The 24,047-nt window shown below is 49.4% G+C and overlaps 1 protein-coding gene across 1 annotated transcript in view; it reads left to right on the top strand.

Annotated features, from left to right (window-relative positions):
- Positions 1–2,862: 2,862 nt before the first annotated feature.
- Mmp2 (matrix metallopeptidase 2) overlaps positions 2,863–24,047 on the top strand; it is a 27,503-nt gene continuing 6,318 nt past the window's right edge. The window contains exons 1-11 of the mRNA XM_005369593.2: positions 2,863–3,323; positions 5,955–6,181; positions 7,111–7,259; positions 8,370–8,498; positions 8,688–8,861; positions 11,806–11,979; positions 13,067–13,240; positions 15,667–15,822; positions 16,766–16,907; positions 20,343–20,479; positions 23,072–23,231. Coding sequence (XP_005369650.1) covers positions 3,171–3,323; positions 5,955–6,181; positions 7,111–7,259; positions 8,370–8,498; positions 8,688–8,861; positions 11,806–11,979; positions 13,067–13,240; positions 15,667–15,822; positions 16,766–16,907; positions 20,343–20,479; positions 23,072–23,231 — 1,775 coding nt within the window. The 5' untranslated portion in view covers positions 2,863–3,170. The remainder of the gene's footprint in view (positions 3,324–5,954; positions 6,182–7,110; positions 7,260–8,369; positions 8,499–8,687; positions 8,862–11,805; positions 11,980–13,066; positions 13,241–15,666; positions 15,823–16,765; positions 16,908–20,342; positions 20,480–23,071; positions 23,232–24,047) is intronic.

The following is a 24,047-nucleotide window of genomic DNA, read 5'->3' as shown; positions in this document are numbered from 1 at the left end:
TGGAATAATGTCCTCTGGGCATGTGTTCTGTTTGGAATCAGAACAGCTGTGACTACCCACACAAGGCCCTCAGAGGATGGAGGAAGAGATGGCTCCAGGGGCACACAGGGCAGGGTACGAGGATTCAGGAGTGACTCCTGAGGTGGCGAGTGAGAGATGACCTTGCCCCTCCCTGAGGATTATATCAGCAGGCAATAGGAGTTGGCCAGGAGGGATGTTTGTTTGATTGTATAACTCCTTGTTGGAGAAGGGAGCCACTTGTTTGTCCCAGCCACCCAGAACCAAAATAATCACACAGAGACTGTATTAATTAAATCACTGGTTGGTCCATTAGTTCTAGCTTCTTATTGGCTAACTCCTAGATCTTCATTTAACCCATCTCCATTAATCTGTGCATCACCACAAGGTCATGGCCTACCAACAAAGTTTCAGCATGGTCTGTCTCTGGCAGCTCCATGGCTTCTCCCTCACTCCAGCCTTCTTTCTCCCATGCTATAGGCCAAGCCAGTTCATTTACCAATAAAAGCAACACATAGACAGAAGGACCTCCCACACCAGTTCCTCATTTATCCATAGTCCTGTATGAATCCCCTTATGCTTCTATAAAGAACTCCAAGTAAAGGCAGGTCGGTTAAAGCAGCACTTGCTACCAAGCCAATGGCCTGAGTTTGATCCCTAGAACCACATAGTAGAAGACAACTAATTCCCCCAAGTTCCACCTAGGGACTTCAAAAGAAAAGTCTTTCCCTCCCTCAGAGGAGCCCCAAACCTCTGCTCTTTGGGCTCCAGGTCTCCCTAAGTCTTTTAGGGAAAGGTTGAAAATGATGCCAGATGTTACTAGAACATGATTCTGGTCTCTGCTCTATTGGCTCAGGTCCCTATCTCTGTGGAAAGAATTCAGATGAGACAGGCAGAGTGTGGTGAAGAAGACACGGTTGTTGGCAAAAGAAAGGAAAGCATGCTTCTTGGGATGGGGGTGGGACAGGATGACAGACACCACTGTTTCGATGTGTTTGTGGGTAGGCTTCATGCTGTTTACAGGCTCTAGAATGGATACCTTTCCCCAGGTGAATGGCAGGCCCATTTGGATTGCCTTTCTGGAGAAGGCAATGGTACATGAAAGGTTCTGCTGGGTAGGAATTGTGCAAGGTTTTGGGGTTTAGTTTGTTACCAAGTAATAACTAGCAGATAGTCCTGGATGTCTCAGGACTTAACGTCCCCTGTTGGGTTATGATTCAGATCCCATTCCTCTGGCCTGTAAGCATTCCACAATTCCTGTCCTTGTCTCTACGATGTGGTCTAGTATTTCAGCCCTAATGTCCTTCGAGGTAGCTAGTATCTAGCTAACTATTTGACATAGTAGGTGACATGTGGGTAACTAGGGCTGTCACATGGAAAGTGGTACCCAGGGTTGCCAGGTCTTGGATAGTTTTTTTTTAACGAAACCAGAAACAGAAAATCTGATTTTTACATAAGGCTTCCCGAATTTCAAAATGCATTCAACCCACAAGCCACGAGTTTGTAACCCCGGCTTTAGTGAGACAACTTTTTCCACTTTCTCTACCCACTTTCCAACTTGGCTCTCTGGCTATCCACAGGACTTGAGGGCCCGGTGCCAAATGGGGCTGGGTCAGCAGGCAACCCCCTCCCCAGAGTTTGCCCCTCCCCAAAGCCTGGATTGTTCACTCAGATGGTCCAGTTTCCTCCTACAGATCCTGGTCCCAAGAGACTCCTTGCTGCTGACCCTGGTCAACCCCATCCCAGGCCTGCTGGGCAAGCCTGAACTTGTTAGAAGCCCACTGAGACCTAAGTCGGAGAGCTTTCCCAAGCCATGGGATAACTGCCACGATCTCCAAGCACCTTAGGCAGTGATGCTGGCTGTCTCAGCCCATGACCTTGCTCCTATAATCAGGCCCACCTTACCCTAATCCCAACTTCTTCTTCCCAGACTTGTCCTTGCTGGCCCCTTGGGCAGAATAGCCTCTACCTTTAAGATAGAAGGTACTTCCTTCTCTGATATATCTTGCTGGAAATGTCTGTCCTGCTCCTGCCCTGTGCCCCAAGCGCACGTGAACAGCTCAGAAGGCACTTCTTCCAGGAAGCTTTTCTGGAATATCCATATTAGTTGGTGTGGGGGGGGGGCAGTGGATAAGGTCAGACTCAATTGTCTCTCCTGAGAGGCCCTTTCTCATGGTGGAGTGCTGTGTTCTTCACTGTATGTGTTCCACTGAGGACTACCAGTGCCACCAAGCAAATGCCTACTTTGGGAGGGAGGAAGGGAAGAAGGAAGGGAGGGAGGGAGGAAGGGAGGGAGGGAGGGAGGGAGGGAGGAAGGAAGGAAGGAAGGAAGGAAGTAAGTTAGATTCTACTAGCTTCTATTTGATTCTTTCTACGTCTCAGTTTCCTCTCTTAGGTTCCCTGGCTTAAAAGTTCTGCTTCACACTCTCAATAAAGGTCAGGGTCCTCTTGCTTCCAACCATCACTTTTCCAACACCCCTGTCCCACGGAGCTCAGTCTACTGATCCCAGCATCCCTCCAAAGCCAAGGCCGCCATCCAATCTCTAAATATCAAGAGCCTCTACAGCACCAGTTGTTTAACGCGAGGGTCCTTAGCTGTGCTCCTGGGTGGGAGCCTGTAGGTGCAGCGGTGATAAGGAGCCCAGCTACAGAGCAACGCTGGAGGTAGCTGGAGGCAGAAGGGGGATGGGAAATGCAAGAAGAGGTAGGAAGAAACTGAGAAGAGGGAATGGGAGTGGGGAAGAGAGGGGCGGGTCGGACTGCGCCACCCCTCTCGCCCGCCTCACTCCCCTACCCTCCCCACCCGGTTGGGTGCTGCCAGCACTCTTTCAGCCCAGCCGGCCACATCTGGCGTCTGCCCGCCCCTTGTTTCCGCTGCATCCAGACTTCCCCCCGAGCGTGGCTGGAGGCTGCTGTGTGTTCATCCAGGGCTTTAAATACACAAAGGGATTGCCACGACCACCACCAGGCACCCGAGGTAACCGGGCTAGTTGGCACGCGGAACCCCGTTATGAACCCCTGAGCCGTGCAAATCCAAGCCTATTTAGCAAGGGGACCTCGGAACGGCGCCGTGTGGAGCAGGCTCCAGCCGGGCGGACCCCAGTACACAGCCAGCAACCTCAGGGTGACACGCAGAGCCCGGGAGCGCAACGATGGAGGCAGGAATGGCGTGGGGAGCGCTCACCGGCCCTCTGCGGGTTCTCTGCGTTCTGGGCTGCCTGCTGGGCCGAGCCATCGCTGCGCCATCGCCCATCATCAAGTTCCCTGGCGATGTCGCCCCCAAAACAGACAAAGAGTTGGCAGTGGTAAGTTGCTACGCTGGCTTCATCCAGCAAAGTTTAGACAAACTTTGGAAGCGGAGGCCAACTTTCCTCTGACTTCCTACTGGCCTACCGAGTCGGGAGGGGCTTTGGTAAAACGTCTGCTAGGGTCTTTGTAAACGATGGGGAGAGGGTTTGGGTAAGAGGAGGCTGCTGATAAGTAATTTGGGTAAGTTCAAGGTACATCGCAGGGACCAGGAAGGAGCAAAGGAGGGGGATGATTGCCTTGGGAAACATCTGGAAAGGATTGTTTTTGTGAATAACAGAGACTTTGTCTGCGTACCTAGGGGATTTGGTCCGAGGTGGGCTTTATAAATGTCTTTTGGGTGCATCAGGAGAACTGGCAAGAGAGCCCTTGGCAAGTATCTTGGCAGGCCTTTAGTACACCCAGTTTAAGGGGGAATCTATTGAAAATCAGGAGTGTGCTTTGGCATATTTAATTTGTATAAGCCTTTGCGCATAGAAAGATAGCCAAAGTAAGGCTTGGCTAATTTATGGGAAACTTTGGCACACATCTGGAGACAGGCCTTTGGTGAGACTCTGGAGGGGCCCATTTGGCAAATCAAAGAGACTGGAGGGAAGCCGAAGGTGCATTTTGATGCCTTGGTTTAAGGCAGAAGTTGACCAGGAGGGTCTGAGCTGAGTTTCTTTGAACTTTTCTCTGAGGTCAGAGGATACAAGGCTGGTGGGCGGGCGTGAGGAGCAGGCGCAGAGGGCCAGGGCGCGTGGGGCGGGGGCGGACTGAGCTGGGCTGGGGTCGGCCAGCGGCCAGCACGACCTCCTTCTTGGCCAGCATCCGAGCTGCGGCTCAGATGTTGTTGTGTGAGCGTGCGCCTGGCTCTGGGGCTCCCGGGTAGCAGATTTGCATAAACCAGACTGGAAGACAGCTGCCAGGCAAGACCCAGCCAGGAGTAGGCACCTCTCGCCATCCATGGGCCTTGAATTGGCTTAGATGTCAGGTCTCAGGACATCTGCACCTTTGTTGCCATTATTCAACCATTGTAGGAATCTTCCAGCCAGCCTCCTCCCTAGTCTACCCAGAAGTAGGAATCACATGCTCTTGGATAGCCTTTGGATGTCCCTGCTGTATGAGACACCAAGTCTCTTTCCACAGTCCTCCCTTTAGAGCCTCCATCCTCTCTGGATAGATGGGTTGGGAGATCTTAAAATATTTAGAGGACTACTCCCCCCCACAAGAGTCTAAAGTGATTTGTTTGTTGACTAAGAGTGTAACTTAGGAGCAGTTACTTGGGTCTCCATACCTTCTGTAGCCTACAGAAGCCCCTGTGACCTAGAGGCACATGCTAGTAAAGAAAGCTTAATAAGGGTGTGGGGGGTGGGGGTAAGCCCTGTGGTGCACACCGTGAAGCCAGCCTGGGGAAACTGGGACTGGAGGGTCCTGGGTTCAACTTTAGCTTGGGCTTTACAGTGAAAAGATCCTAGACAAAAAAGAAAAAGAACAGAGGGGATTTTGAGCTTCCGCTGCTCCCTGCTTCCTCTCAGGGAGTGCACTGAGCTCTGAAGATTGATTGGAACTTCTGCAGTGGCCATTTCTGTGGAGTCAGAGGGTCAGAAAGGCACCCATCTTTGTGATCAATGGGGAGGTGCTCTTAGGTTCTTAGAAGAGTGTTTGGCACCTGGGAAGCACTAGTCAACACCAGGCCTTATGGCTGTTACACCGCCATTCTCACCTCTACTGTCTGCCATGCCCTCCTTTCCCTCCTTGGTACTGCCGCCGAGGAGGTGAGACCCAGTCCGGATCACTTCTGGTTCTATTCACTGTTCCAACTAGCCCTTCCCACGTATGTCATCTCGCATTTCTTGGTGATCGGCCCACATTCTTGCACTGGGTTTGAAGTGCAGGTCCTGATCGTCAGTTTACCCCAGCAGTAGCCCAAGGAGTGGCTTGTGGTAGGTAGGCATCTATCAGTGCTGGCTGGTAGTCTGAGGCAGACCCTCTGAAGAAGAAGACCATTCTCTGTTTAGAGATCACAGATGGAAGGTTTGAAACTCAGGTCTGCTACCAGATCCCATGCACACAGTTACTGAATTTCTTTAGAAGGAAGGAAGGAAGGAAGGAAGGAAGGAAGGAAGGAAGGAAGGAAGGAAGGAAGGAAGGAAGGGAGAAAGGGAGAAAGGGAAGGAGGGAGGGAGAGGGATGAAGGAGGGAGGGAGGGAGAGAGAGAGAGAAAATAAAAAAGAAGGAAGACAATGTATGCCCAGGTCTGTCGGGAGGTTCAGTAAGATAGAGGCTGGAGTATCAGGGTTCAAGCATGGGCACTGGAGCATGACTGCTTGGAGTCAAGTCCAGATCTGCCATCTGTGAGTAGTTTCAGCTTCAGCACATCCCTTAAGCTGTCTTATGTATACTGAGCAGTACATAAATTAACATCTAATAAATTAAGGGAAATAAAAGGTGGTAGCTATTCCATTTATAGACGCACCACCCAGTTGGTGGGTGACAGAACTTATTTGAGAGCCTAAGACTTCACTCAGTGTCCTGGAACTCCTTAATTCCATCCTGTCCCAAGTAGGGGTTATTTGGGGAGTTGTTGGGGCTGTGTGCTTTGCCATCCCAATCTGGTTCCTGACTTTGAGCCTACCTGTCTCTTTCAGCAATACTTGAATACTTTCTATGGCTGCCCCAAGGAGAGTTGCAACCTCTTCGTGCTGAAGGACACCCTCAAGAAGATGCAGAAGTTCTTTGGGCTGCCCCAGACAGGTGACCTGGACCAGAACACCATCGAGACCATGCGGAAGCCACGCTGCGGCAACCCGGATGTGGCCAACTACAACTTCTTTCCCCGAAAGCCCAAGTGGGACAAGAACCAGATCACATACAGGTGTCAAGGAGGGGCTGGGGATGCGGGGCCAGCAGCCTGAGGGATGTGAGTCTCCCTGGGACTCGTCTTTCTAATTCAGGGATCCCACAAAGTGTCATTACTGAGATCTGACCATACAGAGACAGAGTTCTTGGTGAGGGAACCAGGCAGACCTAGACTTGAGTCTCATACTCACTAACATCAGGGCACTGGTCTGGTTCTTCCACACTTTGAGTTGGTATCCTTGGCTATAAAGCAAGAATAAGAAATTTCTTTCCTAAAGGGGTGATTGGGAACCTAAATTAGATGACATGTCAATCAAGGGCTTCCACAAAGTTTGTTACAGAGAAGCGTCTAATAAGTGTTGATGATTGTTATCATCATTTGGACCATTGGAGTAGGTAGAGGAAGCTTGATAAGCAACTGATAATTGTGGTTTTAATATTATAGTTTTTTTTTAAAAAAAAAGATTTATTATGTGTATTGTGTTCTGCCTGCATGTATACCCTCATACCAGAAGAAGGCACCAGATCTCATTATAGATGGTTGTGAGATACCATGTGGTTGCTGGGAATTGAACTCGGGACCTCCAGAAGAACAGCCAGTGCTCTTAACCTCTGAGGCATCTCTCAAGCCCTTAATAGTATAGTTTTGTTATGATTTGTTGCTAATAGAGCTAAGAGCTCCACTCTGTGTGGCTGGCATTTATCAAAGGGGAGAGCTCTGCCTTTTGTCCAATATTGCACTGTTTGTGTTCCTGGTGTTCTTGTCCCAGGCAGAAGTGAGAGCTGAGGAGGCCTGGGATTCTGGAAAGATCAATAACTATAGGAGGATGTACTTAGCTTGGCTCAACACATATGTGCAAGGACATTGCACATACATACACTGTGCACGTAGACAGTTGTACAAATGGACATGTGCACACTCGCATGCATTTCTACCCTTTCTAGGATCATTGGTTACACACCCGACCTGGATCCCGAGACGGTGGATGATGCCTTTGCTCGGGCCTTACAAGTATGGAGTGACGTGACTCCACTGCGCTTCACTCGCATCCACGATGGGGAAGCTGACATCATGATCAACTTTGGCCGCTGGGGTAGGCAGAGAGGGGCTGGAGGGTGTTGCAGCAGGGCCATGTAGACATCTGAGACATGCGGGGATCCTGAGGGCAGGAAGCTTACCAAGAAGGTGCAGACAATGGATGTGAGTTAGTTGGAAGTGGCAGAACACTGCCCAACATTGGAGAGCCATAGAGCCATGACCATGAGAGCAGAGGCTGCCCCACAGTGAACCAACCCTTCATACAGCAAAAACCTACCGCACCCTCTAAATGACAGTCCCTAAATGGAGACTTGGATTTAAAGTAATACAAAAGGCTTTTTAATTAAAATTCAGTTCTCGCTGGGTGGTGGTGGCGCACGCCTTTAATCCCAGCACTTGGGAGGCAGAGGCAGGCGGATCTCTGTGAGTTCGAGACCAGCCTGGTCTACAAGAGCTAGTTCCAGGACAGGCTCCAAAACCACAGAGAAACCCTGTCTCAAAAAACCAAAAAAAATAAAATAAAATAAAATAAAATAAAATTCAGTTCTCACAATAGCAATATGGGGGAAGGTGGAATAGAATCTTGGGTCAAACCACCATCAAAGCTGTTGGCATGAACCGGCCGCAGCATAAATATGAAGGCTGCTTTTGTAGGTACAAGGTGGTAAAGCAACCAAGGCGGAGGGTGGGGGAAGAAGAGCATAGACTGGGGAGTAAGGTGAGCACGCTGTCACCGTAGGCCTGAGGGCTAGCTCCCTGGGTAGTGATGACAGTCTGTCATGAGAGTAGGGCATGGCGAGGTAGACGGCGCTGATGGGAGGCACGGGTGTCAGGAGGATATGTGATTAGCATGCTCTCGTGGCACTGGAGGCACATGGGTGAACCCAGTGCTGTTGATAGCGATGGAAGCAAAGGTCAGTGGTGCAGGTGAGGGCACCCTGTGGACTTGAGAGCGGTGTGGTCCACCGCATGGTAGCAACCAAGCTAGAGCCTTCCCGTCAACTCCCTGCAATACCTATCCTTGAGAACCCCAATGGGAAAAGGGTAGGAGACAGGTGCTCAGCAGAGCGAAGCATTCCAAACACAGATGAGGGTGTAGCTGGTCTTAAAACCAAGTTGTTGGGGTGTGGGAACGTTAAAAGCTAACAACCAGTGTGGGTTTCAGAGCATGGAGATGGATACCCGTTTGATGGCAAGGATGGACTCCTGGCACATGCCTTCGCCCCTGGCACTGGTGTTGGGGGAGACTCTCACTTTGATGACGATGAGCTGTGGACCCTGGGGGAAGGGCAAGGTAAGACGACCACCACCGATATGCTTCCCGGTCCCCTAGCAAGCAAAATCAACCTTAAGCCCTTCATCTGCTGTGATGGGGTGAGGATGATGAGATGGAGGAGGGAAGTCAGCCTCTAGGGTGAGCCCACAGCCTAGTGTCTGATGGAGGCCCTGGAGAGGTAGGTGTCCTGCTCTGTGTCCCCTACAGTGGTCCGGGTCAAGTATGGGAATGCTGATGGCGAGTACTGCAAGTTCCCCTTCTTGTTTAATGGCCGGGAATACAACAGCTGCACTGACACTGGCCGCAGCGATGGCTTCCTCTGGTGCTCCACCACCTACAACTTTGAGAAGGATGGCAAGTACGGTTTCTGCCCCCATGAAGGTGAGCGTCTGCCCTGGTCTCAACCCTCATCCTACCCAGGTCCCCAGCCTACGTGTGTTTCTGCCATGCCTTCCCCTTCCACATTCCACAACCGGTTAACCTTCATCCCATATCCAGCCTCCTCTACAGTTATAGCATATATTGCTTAATGTCAGGCACAAGTTACAGAAAGTGCACAGCTGTCCAGGTTCATCATCACCATGGGAACACAGCATCCTTAAACAAGCTGAGATGGGTATAGAGTTACCAGCCAGTCTGACCTTATGGGACCACTGTCACATGGGATTGCCACTATATGTGTGGTCTGTTGTGATTTAAATGTTACTTTTGGGGCTGGAGAGATGGCTCGGTGGTTAAGAGCACTGGCTGCTCTTCCAGAGGTCCTGAGTTCAATTCCCAGCAACCACATGGTGGCTCACACCCATCTGTAACGAGATCTAGAGCCCTCTTCTAGCGTGCTGAATGTTGTATACATAATAATAAATAAATCTAAAAATAAATGTTACTTTTGTGGTGTAAGACCATATGTACTTACTTCATATTTGCTTAAGTCACCTCAGGTTTTTAAGTTTCTCAGTATTATTTGTGAGATCATGAATTTGGGCATATTATTTTTTTCTAATATACATGAGAATGACCTTAGATATGTTCACAGACCCTATGGTTGTTTCTGGGGCCACTTTACACTCCAAACAAGACCCAGGGCTCAAGGACAGTAGGACAGGATGGCAGGAGGATGGGAGAATAAACTTGAGGCACAGAGATGGATTGACGCTTAACAGTGGCAAGAGAACAGGGCTCAGCCCAAGCTGGTACTTGGTTGAAGTAGGGGCTCCAGTCTGAGAATATTAGCCCTCCTTCCCACACTGGTCCCACAGTACCAACGAAAGTCAGTGTAAGTGGTCACAGCTACGACATCGGACTCTGCCTTCTATCCTTGTATCATGACAAAGGCCTCCAGCTCCACTCTGTATTTGTGTGTGTGTGTGCGCGCACATGTGTGCATGTGCGTGCATATGTGTGTGTGCGCGTGTGTGCGTGTGTACATGCTCCAGTGCTCATGCAAGCTCAAAATATTCTTTGCCCCGTCTACCATCACTTGAGGTAAAAGTGTGGAAAGGGAAGGGTATTGATATACACACTCAATCAACTTTGAAAACATCCTGGACATGCCTTCTAATCATAAATCTTTTTAAGAATCTGCATGGCTTCATACTTGGCCAGGCCATCTCACTTGATGGCTATAGAGATCAGAAGTCCAGAAAATGTTGGAGAAGCGGGAGAAAATACAAACATACTTCTCAGTAGCAGCTTATTTCCCAGCCCATAAAGACTTTCCCGGATCATAGACTGAGGACAGTCTGTTTGGGGTGAGGAGCGACTATAATTGTATATAATTGTATATGCTTGTGGCTCTCCCTGTCCCTCTCGCAATGCAACACTAGCACCAACCATCTGGACAGAAGGAAACAAACAAAGAGTTTCTATTTGTCTTCCTGTTGACATCTTTCTTTTCCTTCTTTCTTTGTCTGGAAGATCCAACCCATGGCCTCACACATGCTCGGCATGCTCTCCTCCAACACTGGCCTCTCCCCGCAGACTGTTTACACTTTTGTCACGGAAGCTGAACTTTGTACTAAGACTCAAGCTATTTTGACTGTTAGTAAATGAGAGATTTTGAAAGTCTGTGCCTTGCATTTCCCAGTAGGACATGAGGAAAGACAGAAACTCCTGAGTCAGCCATTCTGTTAGAACAGTCTTCGTGGATAGATATGGAAACAGCCTCCCATTTCATGAGCTTGGAAAGGCTTCCTCTGTGTCGGACACCAGCCATTCCTTTGGTCCATAGCCAGGTGCAAGTACGCTTAGTGCACACGTGCTTGGGTCTGGGGCAACAATTCTGATTACTCAGCCCCTCCTGATGGCTGACTCAGTGTCTGCTCCCTGACCTTCTCTTCGGGAGGAGGGTTGATCCCAGAGGAGATGGGCTTCTGGGTGGCAGGAGCAGAACTGGTGGGATCCGAGTTATCACGTAGCCCTTCCCCACTCAGAATCACCAGGGTCTCTGGGATTCACTTCGCTTCTTCCCTAGGTCCCACACTTGCAGCTTCATCAGGGAAAGGTGTCTTGGTTGGGGATGAGCAGAACGACACAGATAGAGAGTTCTGAATTTGGGAGGCCAGGGGCTGGACTCCATTCAACCTGTGGTAGAGTTAACAGGCCTGGTGAGGTCACCTCTGGCACGGCTGCGCACAGATGGTCCTTGTTATGCACTTGTGGTTTTGCTTGTTGGCAATTCCAGAGACACCATTTTGTAACTCGAGTGGAGGGAGGGAGGGAAGGGAGGGCCCAAGACAGGCTGACCTTGATCCCGTCTCTCCCTGTGCTCCAGTCCTGGCCCTACCTGGGGTCATCGGCGTGGGAGGCTTGGACCCCAGCTGCCCCTGCCTCCTTCTCCTTGCACTCCTGCAGGGACAACAGCGACAGAAGAGCTGTCCAGAAGGGAAGGGAGCTCTCTCAGCCGAGCACATCATCACCAATGAGTAGAAACTGGCTTTTTAAATTTTTTTTTTTTATCATTTTAAATTACGTGTTGGGGTGTGTGTGTGTGTGTGTGTGTGTGTGTGTGTGTGTGTGTGTGTGTATACGCACAAGAGTATAGGTGCCCTCCGAGCTTAGAGGCATCAAATTCCCTGGAGTTGGAGTCACAGATGGTTGTGAACTGCCTGACCTGGGTGCTGGGAACAAAACTTGGGTCCTCTGGAAGAGCAGCCATTGCTCTTAACCTCAGAGCCATCTCTCCAGTGCCTAGAGATTGTTTGCAGTTGATATTTTAACACAGCAACAATTTGACTTGTATGAGCCGGCAAGTGGGTGACTAGCCAGCTCTGCCCAGGCCGCTATCTCTCTCAATGGCATCTTCTCCCTGTCTTCTGCTCCCCAGCCTTGTTTACCATGGGTGGCAATGGAGATGGTCAGCCCTGCAAGTTCCCATTCCGCTTCCAGGGCACTTCTTACAACAGCTGTACCACCGAGGGCCGCACAGACGGCTACCGTTGGTGTGGCACCACGGAGGACTATGACCGAGATAAGAAGTATGGATTCTGCCCAGAGACCGGTGGGTATCACTGCCTCTCTCTGCCCCTCAGAGGCAAGCGTTTTACCATGGAATACCCGTTTGTCCACCCACAGCGTCCTTTCCCGAGACGAGCTGCCCGTACCACATGAGTATGGAAGTCAGCTGGTACGGTTGTGCTTTGACTTCTGGGCAGCCACCTTGCACCCTGCTCGCTGGCCTGCACCCCTTGTTTTCCAGCTCTGACACACACTGTATTCCTCTCCCATCCTCTGCCCTTGAATTTCACCTCTCACCTTCTCTTGGCTATATCTCCTCTCAATCTGTTATTCATCCTTTCTCACTTCTCTCTTTCTGCAACCTATGTTTACTGAGTCTGCTTCTTGAAGCTAACTCAGCGATTGGTCTCTAAGACTGAGTCTAAAGACTCATCTAGGATCATTGAGACCTTCTAGAGTGTTGAGACCATCAGCTTGCTCAGTCCTTTGGATGTTCGGCCTCTCTGCTCCTATCTACAGGGGTCCAGCTCTGGACTCTGAACCATGGCTGCCTGTGTTTAAACCTTGGCTCTGATAATTTCTTTCTTTCTTTCCTTCTTTCTTTCCTTCTTTCTTTCTTTCTTTCTTTCTTTCTTTCTTTCTGTCTGTCTGTCTTTCTTCCTTTCTTCCTTCCTTTCTTTCTTTCTTTCTTTCTTTCTTTCTTTCTTTCTTTCTTTCTTTCTTTCTTTCCTTCTTTTCTTTCCAAGACAGGGTTTCTCTGTAGCTTTGGAGCCCGTCCTGGAACTAGCTCTTGTAGTCCAGGCTGGCCTCGAACTCACAGAGATCCACCTGCCTCTGCCTCCCGAGTGCTGGGATTAAAGGCATGCACCACCACCGCCCGGCTTCTGATACTTAATTTCTAGCATTATCTGCTCAGCAAGTTTCTTAAGTTCTTCAAATCTCGGGTTTTCCCATCTATGATATGGAGAAGATGTTACTACGGGATGTCTACCATGCCAGGGTTGTTGGCGGGGTGAATAGGATGGATCAGTACCCAGGGAGTGGATGTTAATGTCAGCATCTTGTCATTGTTGTCTAGCAGTGACCTCACATCCTCTGCTGCCCCTTGACCTGTGTCCCTTATCCCACAGCTATGTCTACCGTGGGTGGGAATTCGGAAGGTGCCCCATGCGTCTTCCCCTTCACCTTCCTGGGCAATAAATACGAGAGCTGTACCAGCGCCGGTCGCAATGATGGGAAGATATGGTGTGCCACCACGGCTACCTATGATGATGACCGCAAGTGGGGCTTCTGTCCTGACCAAGGTATGAGGCCCTGCACTCCTCCACACCTGAGCTAGAACATTCTGAGGATCAGGTGACTTTCAGCACAGATGTTGTCTCTTGACAAGAACCTCAGTTAGGGTTTCTATTGCTGTGAAGAGACACCATGCCCACAGCAACTCTTTTTTTTTTTTTTTTTTAGTTTTTTAGACAGGGTTTCTCTGTAGCTTTGGAGCCTGTCCTGGCACTAGCTCTTGTAGACCAGGCTAGCCTCGAACTCACAGAGATCCGCTTTGGGGTGGCTCGCTTACAGTCAGAGGTTCAGTCCGTTATCATCATGAAAGGGAACATGACCGCGTGCAGGCAAACGTGGTGCTGGAGCTGGGAGTGCTACATTTTTCATGCAACAGGAAGTCCACTGACTGTCACACTGAGGGAAGCTTGAGCAAAAGAGACCTCAAAGCCCACTGTCACAGTGTCATACCTCCTGCAACAAGGCTACACCTCCTACTAGAGCCATGCCATTTGAGGGCCATTTTCTTTCAGACTACCACAAGAGACCCCCATTGGGTCTTCAGACCTCCCCACCTGAGTAGAGACTCCGCTGAGCCCTAGTGATGACAGGTTCCTTGCTAAGGTCCAGCCAATTCAGTCAGACACTCCCACAGCTTCCAAAATGAGACCCCCTTACTAGGCACTGGTCCTGGGTGGGTCTCAGCCCTGATATTTCCATTCTTGTCTTCCGCTCCAGCCACCCTTCCCTGCAGGACTGTCACTAGCAGAAGACAGCCAATGACCTTACTGTCGTCAGGACTATAAGCAGGGTGCTTCGGGCCTAGCTTTCAGGGCCCAAAGGCCCAGGGTTTCAGTTTTCAGGTAGCCCAAAACGTTCCGGCAAATCTAGGACCTGCCAGAATTAAGCGAGCCTCTGTCCTTGTTTGATTTTTGTTGTTGTGAATAAACGCTTCGGAAGGAAATGGTCACAGGCAGGCTTACACTCCCGGGTTGCAATCTATCCAGGGCAGCCAAGAACTTAAGGGAAGAACCCGAAGGCAGGAACCATGAAGAACACCACTCACCCATTTCACCGTCTGGCCCACAGGCTCATGCTTAGCGAACTTTTTATAGACCAGGTCACCTGCCCAGGGACTGGAGCTGCCCATAGAGTCTGCGTTCGCTTTCATCAACTAACCATAATACAGTTCCTCACAGATAAGCCCGGAGAACAACCTGATAAAGGCAACTACTCAACTGAGAGTCTTGAACTACGACTCTTGGCTGTGTCTCATGGACGGTTAATGTTAACCAGTACAGTCCTATTACTATTGTCCTTAGTGAGTGCAACTGGACAAATCAGCTTTCCTTAGGAGTTTTTCTTGCCCCAAATCCTATGCTAGGAGAGATGCTGACATCTCCGCTCTGTGCAACTTCTGCCAAAGGTGGGATCTCCATCTCTCTGGAGAGCCTGTGGCCCCTCGGGCTGTCATGTACAAAGCATAACGTATTGGTGCCTTAAAACAGCATCAACCTACTTTTGCTGGGCTGGACATGTAAAACCAAAGTGTTCCCTCTGAGCCTGTATCACTTTATCGTCCGCTTCTGTCATTACATGTCCATCTCTGCGTCTGTCTCTTCGTCTCTCTTCTTAGGAGGTCATGAGACACACTGGGTTAAGAGCCTCTCCATTGCAATGTGGTAGTGCTTTAACTTATCCGTTATTTGAGGCAGCGTTTCACTACGTGGTCCATGTTGATCTCAAGTTCACAATCCTCCTACTTCAGCATATCAAGTACTGGGATTATAGACCTATAACACCACTCTTGGCTCTGCCTTCCAGTTTCATGACATCTGTAAATAAGATCACATGTCCTAGATAACCAGGAACAGAATTTGGGTGTATTTTTTTTTTTTTTGTGGTAGTGGGGCCCGTGGGATAACAGGGTGTGGTACATCATTTGCCTGTTCTCCGTGGCCAAGCCTGAGCAACACATACAGGCATGGATATGTTTTTAGTTTCCCTATGGGACTGGAGATACTGCAATATCATCAGGTCACACTCCCAGGGGAGTGGTTTGCACTCCCTTCCCCGGGCAGAAGTGGTGAAGCCCTCAGGCCAGTCTATCCCATTGGCTCTCCCTCTTTGAAATCCCGAATAGCAGCTTTGACCTCCACTCTCACAAAGAGCCAGGAAGTATGATTTTTAACAGATGAGCCTCGAAGCAGATGCTTCTCTCTCTCTCTCCCTCATACCACAAGCAGCCATCACCGGGAAAGAGCAAGCGGATGTTGGCTGACCCACTCAAAAGCAACAGAGCTCTCAGGAGAAGAAAGAAATCAATATACCACTTGCAGAACCTTAGGCCCACCCCAGAGATGTCCCCCAAAGTTTTCTTCATATGAGGCAAGTCTTGATGCCAGTCTCGTCGCTCTGTTTCAAATTCTATCCCTTGTCCCTGCCTTGGCATCAGGATATAGCCTGTTCCTCGTGGCAGCCCATGAATTCGGCCATGCAATGGGGCTGGAGCACTCACAGGACCCTGGAGCTCTGATGGCGCCTATCTATACCTACACCAAGAACTTCCGCTTATCCCAGGACGACATCAAGGGGATCCAGGAGCTCTATGGTAAGCCTCGGCTTCAGGGCCTCTGAGGGTGGAGGTGTCTACAGTCATCCCACAGCCTGGGTGGGAGGCCACAGAAGTGGAAAATTCCAGATCTCATCTAGCCAGAATGGTCAAGGGGCATGAATGGTGCCTGATCCTTGGGCTTCGGTGTAATGCTTCAAAGGGCCACTCACACAGCCCTGTCCTTTCTAAATGAGTCTTTCGTGACCCTATTGGCTCATCATTTCCAGGGCTCTCCATTAGTTAGGTGTGTAACCCAAGGCAAGTCTAGGTTTCAGTGACCAGGTAGAGTTCAGGATCTAGAAGAGTTAGCTGACTATCCGGCAGGATTTCTCTGACGCAGAATGAGAATGACGGCATGGGAATGAACGTTACCAATCTTTGTAGGATGCTGATATTTTAATTTGTGATAGAAACATAACAGTTGGTTCCTGCAGCCAGTGATTGCTTATTGTTTGTGCTTTCGGAGAGGCTTGAGGTTAAAAAGTCAGTCCATTGCCTAAAAAAAAAAAAAGAAATCAATCATATAATTGATAGATAGTCCTCGTAGTTCCTGGATCAGGCAAAATAGTGAAGGTAGAACCTGAGTGGGAAAGCCTAGAGACACTGAACTTGGGAAAGAACTGGAGATCCAGATGGTAAGGGGTGGCATTGCGGTCCTCTCTAGACCTGCTTTCCTCAGATGTGGCTGCTCATCAGGAGGAATAAACAAGTGAGTCCTTAAGAAAGTGCCACAGCTCTGAGGGGACCCAGACTTTGCTGTTCTTACCACACAGGATTCAGCCTTCTCTTAGCTCCCCCGTCTACATGCAGGTGCCCCTGAGGCAGATGTCTCTTTCTTCTAACCTTTATGGGTTAAGTGAGCAGTATTGGGGTCTAATCTGGTGCTGAGAAGTCTTGTTGCTGGGGAGAGTCTAAGTTCAGGTGTCACCCCATCCCCCAGGGCCCTCCCCTGATGCCGATACTGACACTGGTACTGGCCCCACCCCCACGCTGGGACCTGTCACTCCTGAGATCTGCAAACAGGACATTGTCTTTGATGGCATTGCCCAAATCCGTGGTGAGATCTTCTTCTTCAAGGACCGGTAAGTCAGGCTGCTTTTGTCTTTCTTGTGTTCCCGCTGTTTGCTGAGGACCCCAGGGACCTCACAGAATGACCTGCAGTAAGCGGTTTCTGCTGTGTGCCTCACTACCTGCAGATCTTAGTGGCTTCCACATAGGTGGCTTTCTCGAATTCTGGGTCTACCAGGTGTCTAGGTTTTTGTAGCAGTAGGAGGTCAGGTACATTCCACAAGCCACTCAATCTCCTACAGTAAGCAGATACTTGTGGCAGATGACAGGGTGTCAAGAGGCCAAATCAAACCATTCGCGGATATAGAAAGATGTGATGCACATCATATCTGAGAATCTCTTACCAATGTAGTCAAAGAACATGGCTAAACTGGGCATCCCAGTTCACCCCAGCCCAGCCGTAAAAGATTGAGTGCATTGTTATGTATTAAGGCACATCCAGGCATGATTTTAAAGTAGGTTAGAGAGAAGAATGTAGGGGGATTAGCCAGTCTTCCATCGGCTTTCTCCCTGAGGGCTATTGATCTCAAGTGGCCAAATTGCTGTCTGTATAGAAAGCAAGTGACCATAGGTGGAGAGAAATTATTTCCTTCATTCTTCAAGGCTATGGTCATGACAAACAGCTGAGAGTCACCCTAGTGCCCTAGATCTCTGGGTAATAGCAGGAACTGTCTAGTATTCCTCTATCACCTGTCTGTCTGTCTGTCTGTCTGTCTGTCTGTCTGTCTATCTACCAAGCATCTTTTTCTGTCCATCTAACCTCCATTATCCTTCCATACCTTGATCCAGTTATCCACTCACCCATTCATTGTGTATAATAGTTAGGAAATTGGGTTGTCAACGTAGAACACTATGGTCGCTATCTACAAGTTGTATGGCTACCAGTAGGCTAATCGTTTTCTTTGTACCTCTGTTTACCCATCTCTAAGATGGGGCTAACATTTTACCCTATCAAATAGAGCAAAACTAAGGATCAGATGAGTTTAGTGCTAGAATAAGTACAGAGTGAGCTTGTTTATCCCCATTAGCCGTCACCTCAACAAATCATAGTTTAGCAGCCCGTGTGCCAATTGCCTTGATGGTAGTTGAGGAAGGGAAGATGTGTGGTGGGGGAAGGGGTCTGTTTAAAGTCACATTACTGTTCTCAAGAGAAGTACACAGGCCTCCTATGCTAGAACTACCTGGAATGAGGATATTAAAAGGCCACGGGCTTCTGCCCTCTTCCTGAGCCCTTTGACTGTACTCTCTGGGGGCAGGGCACATGTATCTGCATTTTACCAAATTTCCCGAGTGATCCGGATGCTCTTTGATGGTGTACCACTGTGTGGTTAGGGAAAGAAAGCCATAGCAAATTGACAGTAATATAAAGAATGTCTGTCTAGATGTCCCAGTCAAGGAAGGCTTCATAGTGGCGGTGTCCTCTCAACAGGGCCTTTAAGGGGAAACAGCATTTTGTTGGGTGGTGACAGTAGTGGCAGATTAGGAGCCATAAAGCAGAGACAGATAAAAATTCCTGAGTTAAACACTGTAGGACAGAGAGCCTGGGGAGGCTAAATGATATTCCAGGAATGTCTTCTGTTCCACAAAGGGCTTCTCTTCAGACATGGGGGCAGACATGGGACGCACATGCTCTGCCCTTTACTGCATATACCACTGGCCAGTAGGCAATAACAAGAAGGTAGAGAGAGAAGTGAAAACCAAAACATGGTAAGTCAATTCTAGTTAGGTCTTCGTGCCTATGCCAGTATTAGTGATTACAGATTCCCCTGGTGTGCTGCTGCACCTTGTAGGGAGGGGGGAAGAGGTGCGTGGGGACTCTAGTCTCCGGCAAGGTCCCCAGCTTGGAGCACTTGACACTGTAGAAACTGTGACCAAGTGTAGTGTAGAGCTGTCAGAAGCGAGAATCGCAGACACTGCTCTGAGCCCATGCCCAGGCGAGAGCGGATTCTGACACAGCATCACAGTCTCTACCAAAGAACCTAACTGGGTGTTCAGTGCTTCACTGAGCTAATTTGCTGTAAATAATTAAACAGTAAACATACACCAACATTGGTGCCAGGCTCTGGGAGGGCAGCACAATACTACAGGGTCCGTGAATTTTGGAGTTGGACATGCACTTCAGTCCAGATGATATCATAATCATAATCTGAGTGCTGTTTAGCAAATTAGGGCCATAACCCTGCTTTGTTTGTGCTCCCTCAAGTAACAGAGATGCCACCTTCTCCTCTCTCAAATTAAAAAGTGGAAGAAATATTGGTCTTTCATGGTATAGCTTCCAGGGGTAAGGCTGTTTGTTTTAAAGGTCAGAGGAGGGACAGCGACTCGTTTTTGTCCATTGACACTTTTACATGGCCCTTATGCCAAGACTGGGTCCCAAGATGACTGCCAGGGGCAGTTAGGACCACAGGCTTCCCATGTCCAGCTAAAGTGTGGGGTGAGATGGGACGGAGAGAGAGATGTCTGGGGGTGAGATACTGGTCTATCTGCTCAATCTTGTCATGCTGATTGATATAAGACGCTTGGCAAGGAATGTTAAGCTAACCAACTTTGGCAAACAGAATCATCTGGAAGGCTTGTTCAAACAGAGTCTCAATCATAAGCCAGAGAAGTCTGATCTATAGATCTCAGGTCAGGCCCAGAAATTTGCATTTCTGACACATGCCCAGGTGCAGCTCGGCCCACTGGCCTGAGGATCACAGTCAGAGGGCCAGTGGCTCACGTGTCCAACCTGCCACTAAGGCCACATTGCCGCTGAGGACAGCTCTTGTTTTGGTCATACAATGCTAAGTCATGTTACAGTGTCTAAAGTTTGGAGACACCTGGGACCCATCCCTAGGATGGGGATGAGGTCATGGGCAGCAGGGACTCGTGGTGCTGAAGGATGGGTAGAAGTGTGGAGCTGAGAGGAAGGATGGTAGAGAGAGATGCTGGATGCTGGGCAGATAGCTCATCAAGCGCACGCACATGTTAGGTGGTTCTGAGGCTTACATTTTACAAGGCTCATTTGTACAAGTGCTTGGCTCTTTGTATACCCTTAGTAAACGCAGCTCTTACTAAGGGTATAAGACACCCACGACACCCAGCTTCATTCCATTGAAGTTCAGAAAATGCTTTGAAGCGCCTTCAGCCCCTGCCTCACTCAGTTGGCTTCTAACCAAATAGGACTGATAGATTAACAGCACCCGCTCCAGGCACTCAGCGCTGGTGTTTCAGAGAGACCCTGAGTAAGGAAACACAGTAAGCCGAGACAGTCTGGGGAGGCTTCCTGGAGGGGTGGGGGCAAGAGGGAGGGTGGTGTCTTACAGAGCAATCTCCTCCTATTCCCCAGTGTCCCCCTCTAACCTTCTCTAGATCTTGCCACCTTCCACTGCCCTACCATGTTTCTGATTGGACTTGGCGGTTTAGAGGAACGGAAGGTGTGACTTCTTATGTCCCATTCCGATCCCCAGGTTTATTTGGCGGACCGTGACACCACGTGACAAGCCCTCAGGGCCCTTGTTGGTGGCCACCTTCTGGCCTGAGCTCCCAGAAAAGATCGATGCTGTGTACGAGGCCCCGCAGGAAGAGAAAGCTGTGTTCTTCGCAGGTATGTGGGAGGGTCTTGCTGGCCCTCAGTTCCCGTTTAACTGGATCCACTCCTCCAGGCACCCCATCTTCTCTAAAGATCCGTCTCAATGTGATTTCCCAAAGCACAGGGTCTTAGTTGGGTTTCTATTGCTGTGATAAAACACCACGTTCAAAAGTAACTTGGGTAGGAAAGGGTTTATTTTAGCTTACAGATGTAGTGTAGCGTGAAGGCAAGTCAGGGCAGGAACTCAAGGCAGGAACTGAACCAGAAACCATGAACAAACACTGGCTTGCTCCCCATTGTATTGGCTCTGCCTGTGCCTGCTTTCTTATAGACTCCAGGACCACCCACTCAGAAGTGGCACCACCCACAGTGGGCCGGGACCTCCTCCATCAATCACTAATTAAGAAAAATATGTCAAGGGCTTGCCAGCAGGCTGATTTTATGGAGGCACTTTTCTCTACTGAGAGTTTTCCCTTCTCAGACAACTCTAGCTGTGTCCTGTTGACAAAAGGGGGAAGCTAGCCAACACATACGGGATTTTTCTGGGAGGCTGGTCTAGACACCCAGCATCAACTAGCCTCGCCTTCAGGAGGGACATTTCCTCCCCTCTGGGTTCTTTGTCAATCTCCTCGTTCCTTTCCTAAAGGAAACAGTCTTCTTTCAGTGATGTTTCCCTAACATCACTCCCTTGCTAGAGTCTTGGCTGGTAGCTGCTTTAGTTAGACCTTTAGTGTGGTGTGTGTGTGTGTGTGTGTGTGTGTGTGTGTGTGTGTGTATGACAGAGAGAAAATGAGAGAGACAGAGAGAGAAATTGAGAAAGAGAGACAGAGAGACAGAGAAAGTGAGAGAGAAAGAGACAGACAAAGACATGCATATGCACACATACATATGTTGTAATAAGAGCGGTGGGGCTGCGTCCCCAGCACCCCGGCCGCCTGCTAGCTTATGCCCCGAAATAATTACACGGACACTGTATTCTTTTAAACACTGCTTGGCCCATTAACTCTAGCCCTTACAGGCTAATTCCCATATCCCGATCAACCCATCTCTTATAATCTGTGTAGCATCAGTCTTACTGAGAAGATTCTAGCCTACGTCCATCCTGGGTCGGAGCTTCATCGCATGTGCCCAGGAGAGGGGAGCATGGCCTCTGCTCCAGAGAGCAGAGCTGTTGAGTCTGAGCTCACTTCCTCTTCCTCCCTGCATTCTGTTCTGTTTACTCCACCCACCTAAGTTCTAACCAATAAAATGGGCCAAGGCAGTTTCTTTATTAGCCAATGACCTTCCTCCATCATACATACATGGTCTCATGCAATCCAGGCTGGCTTTGAACTTGCTGCATAGCCGATGTTGGCCTTTAACTTATGATCCTCCTGCCCCCTCTCAAGTGTTAAAATTAAGCATTTGCCATCACATCTGCTATAATTGAATGCCGTGAATGGAACTCAGAGTCTTGTGCATAGCTCTCTACTAACCAAGCCACAGCCCAACCCCAAACTATTTAAAACATTATGTATATTGTGTGTGTGTGTCTGTGTATTGGGGGCAAGGGTAGACATGAGTGAGGGTGCTCACAGAGGTCAGAGGCATTGGTCCCCCTGAGGTGGAGCTACAGGTGTTCTTAGGATTTCTATAGGGCATCTTTCATCTTACCTCCTATCTTCTAGGGAAGTCAGAGCAGGAACCAGGAGGCAGAGATTGTAAGCTGCCCAACCTGGCTACTGGGAATCTAACTCTGGTCTTTAGGAAGAACGGAAGCACTCTTAACCACCGGACCATCTCTGCAGCTCCAGCCTCTCATTTTTAACATACAATGCTTTGTAACATGCATTGGTTTGAATAGTAGTTCCAGTAGGGTGGCATCTAAAAACAGGATGTAAACAAACTATTCTATACATGCTATTTAGATGCCAAACCAGCACCGTTCTTTACTAGGCTTGTTAGCTTTGTCTTTGTTCAGAGACAGGGCTTATGCCATCACTGAGGCTGGGCTTTGCGTTTGCTATGTAGCCCAGGCTGACCTTGATGGTGCAGCTAAGATTTGGGGCACCGGCTGCCCCGTATATGGACAGCTTCCACCTCCGTCTTTGGTGATCCCGGGTCCTGGCCAGGCTAGCTTTGACTCCCAGGGCACTTTATACATGTCAGATAGAGGAGCTTTGTGTGGCAGACATGACACTTCCATGGGCTGCTAGCCTCCTTTCACTGTCGCCTTTTGTAACTAGCTGTAACCGGCATAAACTGTGTGCAGGAGCGGGGATGTAGTTCAGTTAGTAGAGTGCTTATCTAGCCTAGAAGTTCTGTTCTCAGCACTGTATCCATCAGATGCGGGACAGCCTGCCTCCGTGTAATCCCAGTACTCAGGAGGATCAGGAGTTCAAAGCCAGCCTGGGTTATATGAGCTCTTGTTTCAAAAATGAAGTGAAACAAAGCATAACGGTGTGGTGAGGCCTGCTTCTAGAAACAGAGCTAAGACATGAGCAGGAGGCCATTCCCTGTTGAGAAAGACCCAGTAGGCTCTTCTGCCAGAGAGATGATGGCGGAGGGCAAGATGGGCCTGAGGCATTTCTCCACAGCCACTGACCTGCCTTCTGCCCCTTACTTCAGGGAGTGAGTACTGGGTCTATTCTGCCAGCACTCTGGAGCGAGGGTATCCCAAGCCACTGACCAGCCTGGGCCTGCCCCCTGATGTCCAGAGAGTAGACGCTGCCTTTAACTGGAGTAAGAACAAGAAGACATACATCTTTGCTGGAGACAAGTTCTGGAGGTAAGGGGGCCCCAGGTAGGATGGCAGCATCGTTAGTGTCATGGGGCAAGACTCTCTGTGGCTTGATAGACATAGTGTGGGTAGACACCCGCTCCCTGGTCTTTAGCCGGCCTGGCAGCCGGCCCTCACCACACATTGCACCCTCTTTATGACACTGTTAGGGCTGTTCTGGCCAGAATCCCCCTTTCCTTTCTCAGCCGCCTCTGATTGGGCCTGTAGATACCTCGTCTAGACCTTCATGTTACAGCAACTCACAATAGAGTTGGTGATACACATGCAGGTAGTAGCTGATACTGTTGCTATTGTAAGCCAGTTGCTATTGCAAAGGCCCAATGAAGTAGGAATCGCTGATCTTCCCACTTTTCACATGAAGAAAACAGGGTTTCAAAAGGTTAAATAACAAACTTCAGGTTCCATGGCCATGGAGTGACAACCAGGCTTTGAGCCTCTTGGCCCTGGAGAATGTCCTACTCTTTTTTAAAATTTATTATGTATACAGTGTTCTGCATGCCTGCCAGAAGAGGGCACCAGATCTCACTTCAGATGGGTATGAGAAATCATGTGGTTGCTGGGAATTGAACTAGGAGCAACCTGAAGAATAGTCAGTGCTCTTAACCTCTGTACTCTTCCTGATACAGTGGAGACCCAGGGAGGGAAGGTATAGGCAAGGCAGCAGAGGGAAATGAGGAAGACAGGATCCAAACTAGGCCCTGGGGTGTCACAGGCACCCTCCCCCATGTCTGCAGCAGGCACCCTCCCCCATGTCTGCAGCAGGCACCCTCCTCCATGTGAGCAGCAGGCACCCTCCCCATGTGA

The sequence above is a fragment of the Microtus ochrogaster genome, unplaced genomic scaffold (assembly GCF_000317375.1).
Source record: "Microtus ochrogaster isolate Prairie Vole_2 unplaced genomic scaffold, MicOch1.0 UNK54, whole genome shotgun sequence".
Taxonomy (NCBI): domain Eukaryota; kingdom Metazoa; phylum Chordata; class Mammalia; order Rodentia; family Cricetidae; genus Microtus; species Microtus ochrogaster.
This window is presented reverse-complemented; position numbering and strand designations above follow the sequence as displayed.